The 21,486-nt window shown below is 41.9% G+C and overlaps 2 protein-coding genes and 1 long non-coding RNA gene across 3 annotated transcripts; 1 reads left to right on the top strand and 2 right to left on the bottom strand.

Moving 5' to 3' along the window:
* Window positions 1-1,577: 1,577 nt before the first annotated feature.
* Window positions 1,578-7,536, bottom strand: LOC4340884 (E3 ubiquitin-protein ligase makorin-like). The gene is made up of 7 exons (NM_001421594.1): window positions 7,238-7,536; window positions 5,876-5,963; window positions 4,966-5,777; window positions 4,663-4,732; window positions 3,116-3,204; window positions 2,980-3,040; window positions 1,578-2,383 (listed from the first exon to the last, which is right to left on the bottom strand). Exons 1-6 carry the CDS (start codon window positions 7,249-7,251, stop codon window positions 3,007-3,009), a joined length of 1,107 nt encoding a protein of 368 aa, NP_001408523.1. The 5' UTR covers window positions 7,252-7,536; the 3' UTR covers window positions 1,578-2,383; window positions 2,980-3,006.
* Window positions 7,537-7,558: 22 nt separating this feature from the next.
* Window positions 7,559-8,328, top strand: LOC107281422 (uncharacterized). The gene is made up of 2 exons (XR_001546882.3): window positions 7,559-7,893; window positions 8,000-8,328. It is a non-coding gene; the product is annotated as an uncharacterized lncRNA (long non-coding RNA).
* Window positions 8,329-9,772: 1,444 nt separating this feature from the next.
* On the bottom strand, window positions 9,773-13,992 carry LOC4340883 (carboxyl-terminal-processing peptidase 3, chloroplastic). The gene is made up of 12 exons (XM_015788098.3): window positions 13,587-13,992; window positions 13,401-13,482; window positions 13,146-13,276; window positions 12,961-13,047; window positions 12,801-12,879; window positions 12,065-12,153; window positions 11,867-11,908; window positions 11,524-11,643; window positions 10,939-11,025; window positions 10,705-10,854; window positions 10,500-10,607; window positions 9,773-10,380 (listed from the first exon to the last, which is right to left on the bottom strand). The coding sequence occupies exons 1-12, from the start codon at window positions 13,932-13,934 to the stop codon at window positions 10,132-10,134; spliced, it is 1,572 nt and encodes a 523-aa protein (XP_015643584.1). The 5' UTR covers window positions 13,935-13,992; the 3' UTR covers window positions 9,773-10,131.
* Window positions 13,993-21,486: the final 7,494 nt, after the last annotated feature.

Raw genomic sequence — 21,486 nt, 5'->3', positions numbered from 1 at the left:
CCGTCGCGTCCTCCGCGCTCGTCACCCTGCTCGCGGCGGCGCTCATGCAGTAGACGACGACGCGACGACTCCGGCTTCTCCCGCGCGCGTGGCTCCGGATTTGGTTGCGTCGATCGAGCTGCGATCAAATCATGCATAGTTGGTTTCTTTCTTCTTTATTATAATTCCTTCTTCTTTGGGGGAGAGAGAGAGAGATTATTGAGTGAGGGTAGTTTGATGTTGAGTGGTTCTTGTGCTCTTGATCTCGCTGATGGACATTCTTTTCTGTGTACCATTTCTGTACCTCATTAATTACTACTACTACTATGTGCCTTCATTCGTATGAATAAATCCGGATCATTTCATCTTCTGAAATGATCCTTTTGCACCAGCAACTTCAATATTGCTTCAATTTTTTTATATCAAATGAGAATAGGATGCATGCAGGTGATCTCAGTTGGTGCAAATCTTATTTGCTCGTCGGTCATGAAGTTGAATGGCACCTTTTGCCATAAAAACTTGTTACCTCACGTAGTTGAGTGCCTTGTATGGTGCAGATAAGCAAAGGCAAGAAACTCTGTAACAAAAGCAGAGGCCACCTACAAAATAAAATTAAATTAAAAAAAAAGCAGAGGAGGCCACTCAACTTCATGACAAACAAGCGATTTCCCCAATAAAATTTCTTTTGTCGAGAGAATGATATGACGACCACGCACTGTCAGGCTATTGGCCTGATGCAGTGATGCTTGTATTTTACTACCGTATGCATGTCCACATCTGATTGCGCAATATACATATGTTTAGACTGACTCTAATCCAATTTAAGGTTCGATCGACATGGTTCGAGATCAAAACCCCGATACACGAATTGTACGCTATCCCAATGGACACCAGTTCAGGCTTACAGTAACGTGCACGCTGTCAATTCCAACTAAACAAACCGTCAAATACGATTAGCCGGCTGCGAATGCTTCCATTGTGGCAAAATCACTGAACTGTGCTTCTGGTCGTCGAGCCAATCAGCATCGAAGATTAACACTTCCCCACAACACGATAAACGAACTAGAAACCTCAAACGGTTAAACTTCATTCTTTTGTGCGTGTGGTTGGTTACCACATCTGCATCGTTGAAGCTCAGTGTGTAAGCCACTATGGGTTAAAAGGTACGCTGAAGGATAGTATAGTTTAGGAAGAGTAAATTACACTTCCAAGTTCCGACTTGTATATATTGCTTCCAAGTTTCACCCTGCAACAGGGCTAAGGTTCTCTGTTTTTAATAAACATGACGCAATGTATATATACTTATCTTGCAAAGGAAGAACCAATAGTGAATTTTGTTAATCTCGAGAGACTGGCTATGCTTTGCATTTACGGCTATGTTTAGATTCAGGAGTGTAAAGTTTTGGCGTGTCACATCGGATATACGGACACATATTTAAAATATTAAACGTAGTCTAATAAGAAAACAAATTACAGAATCCGCCTGTAAACCGCAGGACGAATTTATCAAGCCTAATTAATCCATCATTAGCAAATGTTTACTGTAGCACCACATTGTTAAATCATTGTGCAATTAGACTTAAAAGATTCGCTCGTAATTTACACGTAATCTGTATAATTAGTTATTTTTTTCGTTTATATTTAATACTCCATACATATATCAAACATTTGACGATTTAATGTGACAGGGTATGTAAACAGGCCCGTATACGTCGTAAGGCCTTTACGATTCACAGAGGAAACACAGCCTGCGCTACTTCGCTCGAGAGAATAGACAGGGGCACAAATCGAATCACACAGAAGAAAGCCACCACAAATAGGCAGACGTTCCTGTTTCCTGAGCAAAAGCGCCAACCTGTTCCAGGAACATGTACAGGGCATATCAACATCAGATATATATAGCACATTAGCACATGCCACATTCAACACTGATGTTTATAAAGAATGTGATTTGTTTCCTTTCTTGTTTTCCTTCTCTCCCTCAGACCAAGACAACCAAACGGCTTTAAGCATCTGGACCTCGTCCTAATGCGGATTCATCAATGTGTAGTCTGAAGAGTAATCTTTGTTTCATCCTCTCTTTCTTTTTTTCTAGTTCCTTCTTTTCATACAAGTACAATCACACGGCATCAGGTGGCCTGTGGTTGGGTGCAGGCAGCCTTCCCTCAGTAGAGAGCATTGAGGAAGGAATAGTATTATACACCTGTGCTTTGGCACGATGGCCAGTGAATGTTTACTGAATCACTGCTGGCCAGGAGGCAAGATGAGTGGATATGGCAAAGTTTTTCAACAGTTTAGTTCTAACGTTTGGACTATTGAGCGTATTTGCGACAAAACTTCTGTTTTCCTTGTCCTCAGATCACGATTGCTTCCTCCAGGAGGCCTGCTGCGAACTTCAATAATTCTGCATTGAAGAATGCGACTCTTGTTAGCTTAAGATCATACACATCTTTGGTAAGGATCCTAGGCAGTTAGTGACAAGTTATGCATGGCAGGAAAAAGAACGACAGTTTTTAGTACAAGGACTGACTTTGTACGACCACTACAAGATGCTCCCTGACCCTGGGTTTAAACAGTATCCAAGTAATACTAATATTTGGTAGACAGCGAAACCCCAGAATTCCTGGATACAGATGGTCCACTTCATCACTTGGTCAAAATATGAAGAGAAAAAGATTTGATAGGGATATAACAATAAAATGAATAGCATAACGGACGAAAAACTAATGAAATGTTGACAAGAAATCTAATTGCAGGATCTGTTATATTTTAAATCCACCAGAATGAAACTTTGAACAATGCACATCTTAAAAGACCATAAATGTTATAATTTTGATCTATAGGGAGACATCATAGAAACCATCTCCAACAACAGCAAATACATGACATGTAGCACCATTTCCAGATGCACAATGCTTTTTAAGTGAGCTGGCGAAAAATAAGAGCAACAATGCAACATTGAGTTGATTCTATATTGATTACCAAAAAGATAAATCTTACATTTGACATATATACAGTCACTGGTCCCTAAAGATGTAACCGACTGAGGAAGTCCGACAACCTGGAACACGTAAAGGATGATAATACATTAAAATGAGAAAATATATTAAATAGACACCTAAAAGAGAGCACATACCTAATATTTTTGGCAATCACTGTACTTCCATCGTCAGCATCAAGATGTCGCAGTATGACCTCTTCCAAGCGTCCGTCTCTGTAGGCATGCTGTCAAACATGAGGTACAATGTTTAGTTTCAATGACATGAAAAGACTGTCCAGTAAAGTGCACAGTTTACAGCAATAGTACCTAATGCTATTCAACAAGGTGATAGTAAAAACTAAAAAGAGAGAACAAGAGATCAGTTTCCCCAAATATTAACAGAATGCACAATACACTCTACTCATACTGGACCAGTATGAAAATCACATACAAGATACAAGCTTGAATGTAGAATAAAAGTGGAAAAGCCACAACATAAGCGTTGTCTAGGGTTCTTTTAAGTATGTTCTCATGTGGAGAAATTACTAAGGAGCGACAGTGGTATGGCAGCAGCTGGGCAAACATGACGAGATGCAACGTGTGCGACAGAGTTCAAGACGAACACAACATTAAGATGCTATATATGTTTAGCTGATATGATTTTTGCCAGGAACTGATTTAGTTGGTTTTCTCCTGATATGGATTATTAGGAAGTGCACTATGTTAGTACAATGTTATGATTTATTAAGCAGTGAAATACTTCAATGTAATATTAGGACACTTTATATGGTGCAATCTAGTGCTGTCAGGGACTTCTCTGTATAAAAAAGGCGCCAGTCTCATTCTCTATAAACATAATGCCTCGTCCAGTTTCTCTGTTTTGCATCTCGATTCTTTCTACATCCATTAATGCTAAAAACTGCACACCAACTAATCACAGCACCTCCTGGACACAAACCTCTGAGCCCAAGAGGCCTACCTAGCATACCTACCAATTACACTTGCCAGAGTGTGATAGATACTGCTAATCAACTTGAACCATTTGAGCTAATGTAAAATTACACTATGTAAATATAATCATTGATTAAAAAAACGTTGGAGTCCACACTATTGGTTAAAAATTCACTAGATGGTAACAAGCTAGCAATGAACACCAAATATTGAGGGGAAAAATTATACCATTATTTTTCAAGAATTATCTAACAGGGTCCATAAGCATTACTAATAAGTCTTGTCTTGAGTTAATTGTATTGTATAGTATAGACATCATCATATTTTTGGCAACTCCTTAAACCGACATAAAGGCTGTGGACTGTGGTGAAGGTAGGACCTAGGATGCCCAAGGAGCAGCATTTAAAAGAAAAAAAAAGAGAGAAAATATTAAGCCACGCTTGCAGACACTCATAAATTCCAGTAACACAAAAGGTCTTTAGGGATTTGCAGATGGTGTAATCTGATGTAAGAACATAAGTTGGGCAGTTTCCATCAGAGCAACTGATTGAGTAAAAAGGTGCCAAGCAACTGATTTGTTTAGACCAGGTGCTTGACTTAGTGCCAAATGCCAATAGACAGGCGGGCGATTGTTTATAGGGCTCTCTAGTTATCTGGATAGCTAGTGAGATTTATGTTGATGACAAGCCACAAAAGTACATTAGTAGCACTGAATTCACATGTTTATAGCATGTAAAGATATAGCTTTCTACCTTGTAGAAACAGCTTGACCCAAAGGGACAAGTACCAGTTCCAAAATCGAAGTACTTGCAGTCAATAGACCTGCAATAGTAAACATTCCTCGAATATTCAGGGACATAATAGTATTAAACATAAATCACTCCTCACGAAATATATCAGCTTGGATATTTCAGAAAAGGGCATGCATAAGAAATGTCATTTTCAAATAAATTGATGACTATGCTCATTCAATAAATTATAAAGAATATGCCAACAATCTTGCACATAAGAGAACATGCCACAGAAAAAAATGATATAAAAATTGTCAAACTTACTTGAGTTTGGCTTTATAGTTGTCAATAATCTCCAGCTTTTCCTCCTTCGAAAAGTACCAAAGAACACTTGGAATGACATAGTATGAAAGTTTGCGACATATTGGACAAGCCCTCAGTGCTGAGTTCACATCCATTCCAGACGTAGGAGAATTGTTACGCCAATTTCTAATACATGAAATACAGAAGGGATGATCACACTCAGATAAGAGTCCAAACTTCCTTTCAGCAGCAGTAGGCTTTGAGAGCACACGGTCCAGGCAGACACTGCATTCTATCTCTTGGCTACGTTTCAAAGACTCAAGACGCTTGTGGTTTTTCTCACATAGCTTGGTATGTTCCTCCCTCTCATCAGGACGATAAGGATGTAAGCACATTTTCCCACAGGTTGTGCACAGATCTCCATGCATCTGAGGGCACTCTTCCCCATAAGGACAATTACCACCAGCAGCAAAAGAACAGATTGGCAGATCAGCAGGACTCAAGGTTGTCTGGTTTTGCACAGTTGGACTTATTGACCAGTCAATCCCATCCTCAAGTACACTTTCATGTTGAAAATCATTTCTCCATACAGGCTTACTTCCAGAATGTGCCAGCACATCCATAGATATCTGTTGCCTTGGGTTGCTTGAATCTGCTTGGTACCCCACATGGTGAGGGCGCCCGAAACTCAAAGGCTGAAGAGAACTAGATGCACGTGTTGTAGTACTTGAGCTTGGTGGTGGAGCCACTGTGGGGTTACGAGAAACTTTGACATGGTCATATCGGCAACGGCTACCATACGAGCATGAACCTTTCTGGTAGAACGTGCAAACCTGAGCAAGTAAGAATCAAAGTAAGGAACAGTAGAAGATTTGCACTGTTAAGTATGGCAATGAAATCAGAGCACATCAATCATTTACTAATACATTACATTGTTTGGTTGATCATTCCAATCATGGGAGAACTCACAGTACTCTCCTTTCAAGCAAGCTCCATGCATGAAGAACTTGCAAAGAACCCTGATAGATCAAAACATAACCAAAAGAACTGTAAGCAAACTACCAGAACTTTCCGTTCAATCCCAGGAAGGGAATGATCTGAATCAGGATAACATAACAAGTTTTTGTGGAGCCTTTCCATAAGCAAATCAAATGTGAAAACAATCATCTTAGGACTGATGCCAGGGCAACCAAATTAAATGACCAGTCTGAAGGGATTGCATCTCATACTAATGAGGTTACTATTGAGCATCTTGCTTTGCTTACTTCAATACTTTTAACATCTTATATATCAACAATAGCAGTAGTTCTAATTCTTTCGTATAATGTAGAGCTTTAAGCAACTCGAATATATAACCTTTGTTGAAATCCACAGACCAGATCCCCTAGCGCAATTGTTGTGTTTATAGAATTGAACAAGCAGCATATATGCCACCATTAAACTGAGCCCAATCTAACTACTTTCATTTACACGATGCTGTAATATTCAAAATTCGTAGTAAAACAGGCAAGTCAAGGACCACCCTAAGGCGCTGCCAAACCAGTGTGCTTATCAGTTGCTGGCATAAAATGGGGCACCAGAGTCAAAATTGATACTCTCATTTGACCTGTAAAGTGCGGAGAACCAAAATATGCAGAAAAGCGAAGTAAACACAAGCCACTCCAGCACTCCCCTTATTCAACCTACCAGCACAACAATCAAACGAAACGCGGACACATCACAAATTCATAATCCAAACCATACCTAAAGCCCTAAAAGGAGGGCGACGTTTGGGCCTTCAACGCGTTTAGCAGGTATAACACATTTGGCTAAGCAACCAGAGTTAATGGAGGCGCAAACGCAACATATTTGACTCGAAGCAACCAGAGGTAATGGAAGCGCAAAAGCAACTGAACCGCCATCCGGATTCTTCCTCCATGCTAAATTACGAAGATAGTGAAACTCCACGAAAGCGAAAAATTACAGCTAATGTGGCAGATTAGCGTACATCAACTAAGCTACACCCTATGCCCAAATTGCCCCAAAACGAGCAGCGCGTTAGCTCAAAGCCCGCCTTACCACCATTCTGCCCTTCAGCAAAATCCAAATCACCGGAGGAGGTTAACCCTAGGTCTTAGGCAAGCTCAAACCCACCACCACCGCGCCCGAATCCCACACGCGGCTCCACCACCGCCCCGCACAAAAACAAAATTGAAAAGCTCGTGGCTCACACGCCAGGCCTCTCACCGAACTTTGGCTCCAAATCGTCCAAAAAACAGCGGACCCAACAGGAATCGAATCGAATCGAGATTACCTCTTGGTCGACATGGCAGGACCGACTCGATCGGAACGGCCCCCGCACCTCCCGGATTGGATTCGGCCAAGGAGACGACGAGCAGCGCCGGAGCACGAGAGAGAGACGGTCGACGCAGCAGCGGCCGCCGCCCTCGCGCCCGGGGGCTAGGGCTTGCTCGCTCGTGGCTCCTCCGGGCGGTGGCGGGGGTGGGTCGTGTCTCCTCTCCGCCCGCGTCGCATGCGTCTCCCACCCCTGTCCTGTCCCGTCGCGCGTCGTCGTCTCGCTTTTTGGGGGAAAAACGGGAAGCGCTCTCTCTCTCTCTCTCTCTCTCTCTCTGCCTTTGCGGGGGGTATCGTATCCGGGAATGATTCCTAAAAACGGCAGCGCAGGAAATGACGGGATTGCCTCCCCAGGGTGAACGCATGTTGAAGAGATGTGGGTATTGGGGGGTAATTCGTGTTGATATAGTAAATTGGCGGTTGACAGTTAGACATTTTCTCTATACTATTTTTATTTTGTATATTGTGATTTACGTTTACAAAACTGTCAAATGGAGTATATAATTATATCTTATTTTTATCATGCGTAGGGACGACACGGGGTGCCAGGTGGGTACCGGCTTACCCAGAAAATATGAAAACAATATATGGGTGCCTTGTTGAATAAATACTAAGGTCCGAGAATCCATCCTGGCTCTACACACCCCCACCAAACGAGTAAAATATGTGTGCAAGTGCAATGAGTTCATTTGTCATCTGTGTCTCGCTCTTACACATATAGGTTTTCTCCTTTCTCGTGATGTCATGGCAAGGCGGCACCGCGGCGGCATGAGCATGGCGCATTGTCCTCGAGATGGCAAGGCCACAGTGGTAGCCATATAGTCGGCGGAGGAGCTGGCACTTAGGTGCGCCGGACGGAGGTGCAGCACACCGCCATGGTTGATCCAGTTCAAGCAACCGCAAGGCAACCATGGGCAACGAGCACTCCAAGTATCCATCTCCAGGCATTCAATGCCCAGCATTCCAGTCTCTATGTACAACAGTTCAGATTCAGTATTTCACTTTGAGTATTCGATTGAAAAGTTGAAAAATGGAGTGAGTTCAATTAAATGACGGTGCAATTAAATGGTTTGATAAAACTAAAATTTGAAGTACTTATATTGTACTTGAATAAATTAAGACTTTATTGTGTTTTTGTGTTTGATGTTCTTGATTTGGCCGACTCTTTACAATTGTGTGAGCACACCTATGGTGAAAATCCTGGCTCCACCACTGATCATGCGTTAGTTGTTAATTTGTTTTTGTCAATATTGGGGATAGGATGATAATCTTGTTTGTGACTTATTGAACTATTTAGGTTTCTACCCATCAACTCGAGAATTTCAATCCATCGACCCGAGAACTTTGATGACTTATGTTATCTATGAAGATATTTGCTCATTTGATATAATTTAGCTAGCTTGGAATAAAGAAAGTAGGCAAACCTAACCTTTAAGGAAAAAAAAACTAATTTGTTATGAAAAGTAGAGATGTTTCTAATTCTCTACAACTTCCATAAAGAAAAAAAGATCCACATTTGCTTATTAATTATCTCAACTACTTGGCTCGCTTGATAGCGCCACCAACGTGAGCACGATCTCCTGCATCCACCATAAGCTCCTTGAGGCACCACCGCTATATCCAAGTCATTCTCACATTTTTAAGCTTGTTGAGATTATCTCCCACCTGGGCTCTTCATGGCCTCCACCTCGAGCTCTAGTTGTTGTCATCCTCTATCTTAAGCTTTTGTAATTTTTATCACTATCACCATCTTGAGCTCTTCACCGTTGCAACCTCACCTCAAACTCCGTTTGCCATTGCCTCCACCACCTCAAACTTCTTAACTATGTTGCCTTCACCTCAAGCTCTCAATTTCTTGCTAGATCCCGTGCATCACTACATCTTTGGAGGACCCTGGTGCCACACTGCCACTAGAGGAGTGAGGAGTCTTTCACTCTTGTAATCCCTTTGAAATCTGTCATCTATCATAGAAAGGTCTATGGACCTATTTAGATTGCTGCTAAAATGAACCTTTTCAAACTTTGTCAATGCCACATTTAATTTTTTTTTCCTGTTTGATGGTTTGGGATTTGGAAGGGGCAGAAGTCCACCTACCTTACAGGTTTGGGGACCTCATGGCAGTGGTGACAAATTTATCATTCACCATCATCATTAAGAGTTTTTTTTTAAAGGAGTATAGATATATTTGAAGTTTTTTCCCATATTTCATACTAGCACTAAAAGCTTCATTTGTCTGAAAACTTCCATACTGGAACTAATACAGTGGTCAGTGGATTCAATTGCGTACTCTCGGGGTTCAAGTTCAACTTCATTTCGACATCTGACATCATCCTGGCAGCAAAGTGCCAATCTGCACTGGTCATGAGCATCGGCACATCAAAGAAAACAAATGAAATCTGCACTGGAATTCAGAAAACATAAAAAAACATATAACTGCGGCATCAAATGCCTTCCAAATGGGTATGATCATCTCATGCATGTAATGACTAGTGCCTTTTTGAGGAATCTCACTTACAATTAACTGTTGAAGCAATATGTTGTACTGGCATTGGTAGACAATATGCAATGATTAACAAGTGACAATTACAAATTCCTATTGACACATCTCGAATCAATGACAAGGGCATTTGGCCCCTGAAGACGAGATAACTAATTTCTGGTGCTTCTTTGCCTACAATCTAACATCACAGTTATCAGCCTATATATATTATCATTACAGCCTATACTAACTATACAACCTACGGTAGATTACAATATTATACATGGAGCTATGCTGAATTTCATCTGCAGATGCCACTATGAACCTGACCAACTAAATGTGGACATACAAAGGATTCTGGCTTACAGAAGTACCTACGAAGCAGATCCCTTTGATTTCTCAATTTCCAATGCTTGCTCTGCCACCATGATACATGAATCCATCTCCAGATTTGTGGCTTTGTCGTCCTCTTTTAGCGAAGGTGCTCTTGGCAAAGATAACATTTCAGGGGTGCATTGTATGTCAGGTTGGATGCCTACTTGGTCGATTTCATGCAGTGCTGGAGAGAGATATTTTGCGACCGTGATAAACAGAGCAGATCCATCATCCAATTCAGTCACACTCTGTTCCAGGGAATATTGGGGATCATATTTAGTACTAATTTAAATATTTCAGAAGCATGCAAAAAGTCAAGCATTTTACACCAAAAAGCAGAATGTGCGTATAGAGAAATTGTCCATGCCTGTATTTTTCCTTTTCCAAAAGTTCTGTGGCCGACCAAAATAGCACGACCATTGTCATGTAATGCTCCTGCCAAGATTTCACTTGCACTTGCACTTCCTTCATTGACCTATATGTGCATACAACATAATTATGATTGTCTAGGAAAAATTGTACCTATAAAGAATCAAAATCAAGCACATAGTAGATGTAGAGTTGAGACTCACAAGTACGACAAGGGGATCATGTGTTAAAGAATGGCCCCGGGCCATATTTATTGGTAGGACATTTCCCTCACGGTCAACAGTGTTGACAAGAGTTTCATTTCCATCCAACCACATTTGAGCCACGTCAAGACCTGCTTTTACTAGACCACCCTGTAGCAAAATAACAAGATCACTACAAGAAAATATTTTTTTTGTTGAAGTTATACAGACCAATTGTCAGAAAAGTACACTGACAGGATTATTTCGCAGATCTAAAATATATGACTGGACACCCTCATCCTCCATCTTCTTAATGGCACTTTCCATTTCAGCTGCAGCAGTCTGGTTTGAAAGGAGAAAGGAGAATGATATGAAGAACCAAAATAACTCATACGTGTTATATCGATAATTTTTCACCTTCTTTGAAACAAGAAAAAGCAAGTAGGCAAATTTATTCGAGGGAAAATTAGGCAGTTTTTTCAATCCTACCTTGAAATCTGAAGTTGAAATATTATTGCTTTGTGCTCTTGGTGGTTTTAGCAGTATATTGCAGTTGTATATGGACACATGGTAAACGATCAAATTATTTAGATGGCCGATCCTTTGGTAAAAACAATATTGAACAGGAAATATCTTCACTTAGAATATTCTTCCATTTTCAGTATTACTGAATGCTGGAATCCTCAAAATACTTGTAAACATTCAATTTAATCAATTCGTACAGAAAGCAATATTGAATAACACAGTTTGTTACTGAGATCAATTATTCCAACTTTTCTTAGTACCATGAAACTCGCCTGCAAAATTGAGAACCAAAACATATAAAATACTGGTATTTACCTGAGAGAATGCAGCTAGCCTAACATACCCAGTTTTGCACTCACGGCCATCGTCCGACCTATGAGAGATAATTGCTGTTGATAGAGGTGAAAGATTGATAACCTCACGAGATAGCTGGACCTTTTGAAAAGAAAAGTTGTAGTTGTCATTAGATACAAAGAAGATCATATTCTTAAGAGGACAACAATTCTCCTTCTGGTTAATGTGAACCATTATGCTTTTTAGGCATTTAACCGAATGTAACAAGCTTATTCAAATCAGACAGACATAAGTTAGACATTACTCTCCAAGCAGCATAGAGGGAAAAGGTTGGCATTGCATGTTATTCAGAGAAAAATTGTACCTCCTTTTGTCTTATCCTACCATTCCTTTCGTTTTCAGTGCCCTGGAGATATTGTGGTGTCAGTTAGAAAAGAAAATACAATAAAAGGATATGAACATGTTTTCTTTTGAATGACAAAATAAAATCACGGGGTTGTAATTGTAATATGTCAAAAACTCTAAATAATACTTCAAATTGAAGCAGAGGATGAGTGCATACATCCAACACTTTCACTTTCACAGTTGTTCCAACACGACCTCTAAGTCTCTGAGCTGCAGCTTCTCCATCCAACCCAGAAACACTCTTCCCTACACAAACAGAACATACGATGATCAATGCCTCTTGGGCATGAAATCTGATTCCTCAATGACTTCATTTTCCAAAGACGGAAGAAGAGCTCATGAAGATTCAATGATGCAAAGTTTACACACTATCAGTTATGATAGAATAAGGGGAACTTGCTTGTGATAATTTTTAAACAGATTCTTGGTTGTGGCTTCAAATTTTATGAAGCACACATTTGGATCATATGGCTTGTCCAATGTCCATATCACACCTCTGTTAGCTTCAGAAACGTTGGCTGATACAAAGGGAATAGAAAAAAACCTTGAAGTCTAGCTGACTAGCTTTTCATGACCTTTAAATTTTGAAGTTCCTTCTCAATTTTCGAAGAGCCATCGCTTTTCCTAGTATTAAAGAAGTACAAAAGAAAACTAAAAGGTGCAGTATCATTCAAGGACCGCAGAAAAGCTCTTAAATTCGTGCGGTAGCCCCCAAAGAACTTCTGTTGGGGACAAATGCACTAATGCTGAAAATTGTTGTGCAGCAAACAGGTAAAACAAAAGGTTACACTACAGGTGTGCTTTAGATAAAGTTGAATTCATAAGAAGACCGTAACGTTTGCACCGTATATTTCACAAAGACATAATATTACAACAGAAAACGAGTAAAATACCATCGATCTCAACTAGTTCATCGCCTCCATGCAGGCCTGCTCGATCTGCTGGGCCACCTTCAATGCAGTCCATAACAAGCTGGAAGAGTCATGGAGCTATATAAACAATAGTGACACTACCTTATATGATTGCCTATTTGACAGCGAATTTCTAACTTACCAAGCGTCCAGAGCTAGGCTCCTTGTTTATGAACACCCCAACCCCTTGGACACTCCCATCGCTTCCAATCCTGAAACTCTGATATTCCTGCAACAGCTCTCACCAAGTATACATCAGCGCACACGCAGATTGGGTTCGTATGCGCCATCCCGGCAGAATGACACAATCCTCAGGCATACACACACCTTGGGGCTGATGATCTTGGTGAACGGATCGCCGAGTGTGGACAGCATCCCGCTGATCTTACCATAGGCGGCATCCTCCGATTTCAGCGGGAACATCTCCACCATGGTCTGCTGCAGTCTCATGTCCCAATCTGCATAATCTCACATATTGAGGGGTAAGTAAGTTAGCAAATTTCACTGCATTTCAAAATCATTTCCCCCCAAATTAGAATTTTATGAATGGATTCAAAACAACTCGTCCCAGATTGTGTGTACCTTGGTGATTGAAGGTGGGATCCACGAAGGTCTCACGGATCAGCCCCCACGCCTCCACCAGCGTCCTCTGCACCCGGTTCACCTGCGAAGAACAGGAAGAGAGATTCATACGAGGTGGAAGAGAAAAAAACAAAATCACCATGAACAACACGGCGGCCGCGGCCCCGGGAGTCGGGACCCACCCACCTCGCGGGCCTTGGAGACAGGGAACGCGACGGTGAGCGACTCGGCCCGCGCCGGCGGCGGCGGCGAGAGGGGCTCCGCGGCGAGCCCGGTCAGCGACACCACGGCCGCCGCGGCGAGCCCCGCTGCCGCCTTGCCCAGCGCGGCACGGCCGCCGCCGTCGCGCTCCGACGCAGCCGTCGGCATCGTCGGGCTGTCCCTCCTCCTCGTCCGCTCCGACCGCACCCGGAGCCGGCTGCCGCTCCTCCCGGCGGCGCCAAGAGCCGGCCTGCCGCCGGGGAGCGGCGGGAGGCGGCGGGGCAGTGGGCGCGGGGCCCGGGCGGCGGGCAGCGAGCACTCCACCATCTCCATGGACGCGATGGCGCGATGGTGGTGGTGGCGCGCGGGAGATATACAAGTGGGCGGAATCGAGTCGAGTCGAGTCGAGGGGAGGAATCTCCTGGTGGGGGTTGGCGGCGATGGCGCTGGTGGACAGGAGGAGATCCGTGTGGAGGGATCTTCTCCTGGCGCGTCCACGTCGCGGATGCGCGCTCGTCCACGTATCCCCCGTTATGTCGGAGTAGGCTACACTCCACTGCATTTGCATGGTCACCCTGTCCACCCAAAAGTTTGCTCTCTCTTTTACTCTATTGAAAATGTTTTTAATAGATGGTGTTGTTACTACTTTATTTTATTTGAAAATTTTATATACTTTTTCCGTTTTATATTATAAAACTTTCTAACATTGCCCACATTCATATATATATATATATTAATGAATCTATACACATATATGTCTACATTCATTAACATTTATATGAATATTAACAATACTAGAAAGTCTTATAATATGAAATGGAGGAAGTAGTTATTATTTACTTTATCGTGGGCTTGCTTTATTACTAAAAGTATTTTAAATATAATTTATATCTTATGTATTTGTATAATTTTTTAATAAGATAAATGGTTAATTCAGAAGTTAATGACTTAATCTATTAAAAAGACAGTGCGAGTATATGATAATAATTGATTGATTACCAATCATTTTCATTGAAGTTGTACAGATTAGCTTTTAAAGTTGAATTGTAGTTGATGATTACTTTTATCTCTTCAGTTTTAGAAGTTTTCCTCTTGAGCTTCTTTTGGAACGGAGGAATTTTCGTTGAGATTTTGAAGACTTCAACCAATTTACGTAAAAAAGAACCTTTGAAATTCCTAGGTTTTAAATGATCTATGAGATTCTGTTTTGAAACCTAGCTAGTAGGTTGGTTTGTAGTTTGTGACAATATGGAAAAGATGAGTTTTCCATCTACTCTAACTTTTAAATTCTACTTAGTAATCATTCATGTGTAATGGACGTTTTCCAAATTATATGAAACACGCTTAAAAAAATTACTGTACCAATTTTCCCATAATGTATATCACAAAGCACGTTATATCCAATATGACGTAATCTTATCTTTACAACTCCCTTTTACACACTTGCTTTGAATAAGCAAAACAGCCAACGGCACCAAATATATAGTTTTGTCATATCTTGATAAATATTTGAAAAGCTGAATGCAAGACATCAATATTACATAATAGCTTTCCTTCACGCACAATTAATTAGATATGTCCCTTTGATCTGCAATTAAAATACTCCCTCCTTCCCTAAATGTTTGACGCCATTGACTTTTTTAAACATGTTTGACCGTTCGTCTTATTCAAAAAAAACTTTTGTAAAATATGTAAAACTATATGTATACATAAAAGTATATTTCACAATAAATCAAATGATAGGAAAAAAATTAATAATTACTTAAATTTTTTGAATAAGACGAACGGTCAAACATTTTTAAAAAAGTCAACGGCGTCAAATATTTTGGGATGACATTTTTAAAAAAGTCAACGGCGTTAAATATTTTGGGATGGAGAGAGAAGCATTTACATGGTCAGCAATGAATTTATATCTCCTGTCATCTGATACATAGAAGTTTATATGGTCTACAAACCATGGAAGTTTATAATCTCGTTCACTTCCAGAAGATCGTCTCACAATAATATTTTAGAATAATCCTAAACATATACTACTTCTGTTTCAGGTTATAAAACTTTATAGCATTGTCCACATTTATATAGATGCTAATAAATCTAGGCACACATATATGTCTAAATTCATTAACATATATATGAATGTGGGCAATGCTATATAAAGTCTTATAATATGAATCGGAGGAAGTAGTTGCCTTAATTGAAGTAAAAAATGTGATGACAAGTGTGAAAAGGCTGGAAGCGTTAAGTGAAACTATGAATATCAAGTACGGACTTTATTGAGTAAAATTCAGTTAACATGTTCAAATTGTTTTCCTGCTTATATAGGATTAGTTTAAATAGTCCTACATCTTTGCTATTCCGTTATTAGCAATTTTAAGTGTCAAATCTAGAAAGTCATTTGACCGCTTAAGTGGGAGATACTTGTTAAATATGCACATAAGCCAATAAAAATTGTTTTGATGTGCATTGGATCAGAAGGTTATTAAAACCACCTTTATATTTTTCATTGATCACAATATTAATCTTAAAAGACCAGATAGTTAAAATATACATAGATTATAGACCTACAATTGAATTGGCATCCATCAATGTCTTACATGGACTTCCACCCAAGGAAAGAACGGAAACTCTAATCCACTTTTAGATTGAAAAAGGGAACCCATCTCAAATTAGGGAAACTGCATTATCTGAAATTGGAGTGACATATACTTTTTCAAGAGTCAAAGTAAACGACATTGGATTCCATATATGGATTTCTGGTGAAGCTAGAAATAAACAACATATCCACAATGATGGTGAAAAGGGTTAAGACATATAGCAGTGAGCTCAGGACACATAATTGGTTAATCTTAAAAGCATAAACATTGTTGTTAATTTAATTTGATCGTGCAAGAAAACATAGGAATTTTGGAGGATTTCAATCCTATAGGAAAATTTCCTATAAAGCCCTTTGAAACAAAATATTAAATCTTATCCAATCATTTGAAATTTCTATGGAATAGACAATCCTATAGAGATTTTAGAGGAAATTTTAGCATGAGCTTCAACCTCTTGGTAACTTTCTTTTGAGTCTCTCTCTCATCCAATTCATGTGTTTTTCCTATGGTTCAATCAAACGGCCATTCATGTGTTTTTGCTGCGTTTTGCAGTCCTCCGTTTTACGCTTACATTCCTATCAAAATCCTACGTTTTTCCTATTCCTACGTTTTCTTAATCCTGCGATTTAAAGGGGCCCTAAAGTAAGAATTAAAAAAAAAGTATCTCTTAGCTCATCCATTCTTAATTAGCTGGTTTCAAGGCTTGTAATTTTCAAGGGGTTTTTTGTTTTTTTTTCTTTTTTCCTTTGTAAATAACTCTTTTTTATTTTAATATATAAATACTGGGCAAAGCCCTGGTCATGATTTACATAAAAAAAGTTAAAAAAGGATTAAGTAGGCAAAAGAAACATGTGTACTCACCGTTAAGTGAGCACAAACAGGATTTCAAACTAGTAGCCAAAACCCCTCTAGATGAAAGAAAAGAATTCAGCTAGGAGAAGAGAACTCGATGCCTTCTCAAAAGCACATAGATTTTTCCCATCCCTTCATCGGAATAAACCCCTTCCAGCTATGATTTTAAGTTAGGAAAAAGTACAAATTACCCTCCTAAACTATCGCGGTCGTCCGAATTACCCCTCTGAACCATAAAACCGGACATTCTTCACCCCAACTATACAAACCGGACGAATTACCCCCCTCGATCCAATCCGCGGTGGTTTTGGTCTACGTGGCGTACGCGTGGCAGTCCAGTCAGCATTATATATATATATATATATATATATATATATATATATATATATATATATATATATATATATATATATATATATATATATATATATATATATATATATATATATATATATATATATATATATATATATATATATATATATATATATATATATATATATATATATATATATATATATATATAAAATTGTGGGACCCACCTGTCATACACCCTTCCTCTATCTCTCACTCTTCCCCTCTCTCTCTCATGGTCATCGGCAGGCGGGGGCGGCGGCCTCGGCGCGGAGCTGCGGCGACGTCGGACGGTGACGCGGAGGCGGCGGCTGAGGGCGGTGGCTGAGGGCGGCAGCCTCGGCACGGAGCTGCGGCGACGTCGGACGGTGACGCGGAGGCGGCGGCTGAGGGCGGTGGCTGAGGGCGGCAGCCTCGGCGCGGAGCTACGGCGGCGGCGGACGACGATGTGGAGGCGGAGGCGGCGGGGGCGGCGGCTGAGGGCGGCGGCCTCGGCGCGGAGCTGCGCGTTGGTGAGGCGGACGAGGCCTGCACGGCCACGGGCGGCGTGCCATCCTCAGCCTCGGTGCGGAGCTGCGCGTTGGCGAGCTCGCGGTTGCAGTGCTTCCTGCCGTCCTCTGCCGCCCTCAGCCGCCGCCCCCTCCGCCCTCTCTCTCCTCCCTCCCTTTGTAAATAACTCTTTTTATTTTAATGTATAAATACTGGGCAAAGCCCTGGTCATGATTTACATAAAAAAAGAGTTAAAAAAAGGATTAAGTAGGCAAAAGAAACATGTGTACTCACCGTTAAGTGAGCGTAAACAGGATTTCAAACTAGTAGCCAAAACCCCTCTGGATGAAAGAAAAGAATTCAGCTAGGAGAAGAGAACTCGATGCCTTCTCAAAAGCACATAGATTTTTCCCATCCCTTCATCGGAATAAACCCCTTCCAGCTATGATTTTAAGTTATTCTACTCTACAGTTCAAAACTAACATTTAAACGATAGCATACCATAGATGTCATTTGTATCGCAATACTTCATGAAAACTTTGTTTGTTGAGAAAACCAGAACTAAAAACAGCATCCTCAAACATGCAAGGGAGTAGACAGAGATGAGATGGGTGCTACAAGCTAGTTGTTGACTTGGTCACTGCTGTTCATTCCCGTGGAGAATCGGGATCAAGACTGCTACGTACTGTTGCTGATTGTATTTTTTTCCCATTAGAGAACAGGTTTGCATCGCCCATCGTCGTTCGTCGTCATCTACACTGCTCCGATCTTCCCAAACATCGTTGTCCTCGACTCCGATCTACGCAACATCATTCACTGTTGCGTCACACTACGCACGATTGGCCTGATCACTCGATCGAGCGCCCGTCTGCGACAAGCCTTTATGGGATGGAGCATGTCTACCACTCCAAACTTTGGATTGCCACTCTGTCATTTCCCCTGGACCACAATGTCGTTGCTCATGGTCACTTGCCGCTGCATTGGCTTGGAGTTGCCATTGTGTCGCCTTCCTCGGGCCGCAACATCACCGCTCTCGTTGTTTTCATCGCCGTTCGTGCATCGACACCCTCGTCATCTGCACTTGTCGTCATCAACCGTCAAGGTCTTCTTCGTCTACTTCGAGCATCACCACCACATCTCCAAGCTATCACTATTGCTGCCCCAGGCCAGTGGTCCAGCCGACCCTGCGTGGGTTACTGATGTCATCGTTCCAGGCCGTTGGTCCCGCTGCCTCGTCTTCGTTTACCTTCGCCTTGTGAGGTATTGGTAACATCACTACGCACATTCGTCCCAAGTCGTCCTCAAGCTTGACAAACCCGGTGTGATGTCTCGTCCTCCACGATTCGACAACATCAGCTATTCGATGCCATCTTCTCCAACGACTGCCACGATTGCGTCACCATCTTCGTCTTCAGCGTATCGCTGTGCACCTCGGTCCATGATGCCCTTCAGTGCGTCCATGACCACTCCTTGCCGCCCCTTGCACGCCATGTGGCTTGGCTACCTCGACACTAGTACCGTGACTTCGGCTACATCGACCATGGCTACTCTACGTACGATTACCTTGATCACCATCGTGTCCCATGCTTTGGCTACCTCAATAACGACACAAAGGGCTATCATTGTTGAGTTCTTTTATCGGTGTCTTCTTTAGACCAAGCGTCCGCTCTGCTCACTCTTGGACTATGGGGGAATGTTAGAGTATATGGTAGTTAGATGATTATTATGATAGGATTGATTTGTTTAGAGTCTTTTCTTAATTATCTGTAGATCCTCTTCCTTATCTCTTGTACTCTCTATATACACCGCCTCTGAAACTCAATACAATCATCCGGTTACACGCAGTATTCTCCTCCTCTACTATTCAACAGAGATGAAAGTGGGGGACGGTTGAGGGAGCAGTTGAGCCGGTGGAGTTGGCCGGGGCAGTGGAAGTTGCCGGATCCGCTCAACCTCAATGGAGTAGCAATCAGGCAGGGACTACGTCGATCGGCTTTGGCTCCAGTTGTCCGTGATGCCTCCGTCTCTGATCCCCTTGCCACCCCTACCGGATCCTGGTGTTGTTGGTTCGATCGTCGATATCAAGAATTTGAACTAGAATCTAGAAACTTTCACATTCTAGATTCCATAGTTACTAACTACTAATTATTAGAATTTGGGTGAGAATCTGAACTGTTTTAGGAGCTTCCTTCGTCTCTCAAAGTCTCGAGGAACTTCTCAGGCGAAAAAATTATCCCCTCCTTTCCGGCCCCTTCCCTTCCATCCCCGGCGGCTTCCCAGCCGTCGGCAAGGGGGTAGGGGGGGGGGGGTGGGAGGGGGTCTAGTTCCTTCCTTCACTAGTAAGCTTAGGTTTAGACTTCTCGGGTATCTCCCGTTGTTGGGTTAATCCCTTTTTGTACAGCTCGAAGGGGTCGTCGGCGTCCGGCTCCTTCGTCTTGGTTGCTTCTGCCATGGATGTCCTCGTCGGCTTTTTCTCCGGTGAAGATTCCCTATCAATCATTTTCCAGGTTCACCATTAACGCCCGAAGCTAAGAGCACGATGGGTTTGCCCAAAAGAAGGTAGCGCTGGCCACTTGCTTCTTCTCCGGCGAGCTTTCTGCATCTATGTTGGTCTTCTTACTCGTCTTTGGCGTTAGCTTTACAAGGTGCGGCTGATGTGTTTCTCCGTTTGCCTTAGATGCTTCAACCTCCATAGAGAGGCCCCTTTTGGGTTCACATCCAGGCATCATTATATGCAGCTAGCCATGGATTATCAGCTCCTGTCGTCGTTCAATGCGTCGATCTGGCCTTCGTTGTTGTGGACATGGCAAAGAGAAGGACCCGATTGCTTTTTCTGTTTCTTTCTAGGTCCTTCCTTGCATATTTCAGGGTTAAAATGTAATTTGGCCATCTGTCAGGGGTCTCCCTGTAAGACTTGCTGTACTCTCAACTTGCTTAATAAATTTCTAATCTGAGGCTGTAGCCTCAGTTTGTTCTAAAAAAAGATCTGTTTTAGAAAGTTTCTAGCTTCTAGTTAGCTACTACCACCGAATTTAATTTTATAATCTGAATAACAATCTAGTTTTATAATCTGAATTGTAGGATCGAAACACAACAACTAAGCCAACCAGAGGGGGAGGTGAATGCTTGGTATGCCAAAAACCAAAACTTTTAGCGAAAATAAAAGTTACCCTCAAATTCGACGGATCGCGGTCTGACCGAAGTAGCTACGCCGGTCTGACCGCCTGGAACACGTCGGTCTGATCGTTGTAGATCGATCGGTCGAACCACCGAAATCGCCTGCCTGCGCCTGTCGCCGCCGACGGTCTGACCGCCCTTACGCCGCCGGTCTGATTGTTGCGATGCCGCCGGTCTGACTGCCAGTGTGTCTCCGGTTAGACCGCCGAAACCCGGTAAAACACAAATCGAAGAACTCTTAAAGTGGATGACGACTTTACTGATTCTCTATGTGTTTACAAAGTGCACCAACAATACTCCTTACAAAAATCTCGACTAAACTCGAAACCTTAACTCAACCATCAACTCAATTGCTCTCAAAAGCGATACCGGGAAGCCTCACGCTCCCTCTCTATTTATACCCAAGGTAGGCAGCCTAA

Source organism: Oryza sativa, chromosome 6, assembly GCF_034140825.1.
Source record: "Oryza sativa Japonica Group chromosome 6, ASM3414082v1".
In the NCBI taxonomy this organism is placed as follows: Eukaryota; Viridiplantae; Streptophyta; class Magnoliopsida; order Poales; family Poaceae; genus Oryza; species Oryza sativa.
The sequence above is the reverse complement of the archived record's forward strand: the minus strand, read 5'-3'. Positions and strand labels throughout refer to the sequence as shown.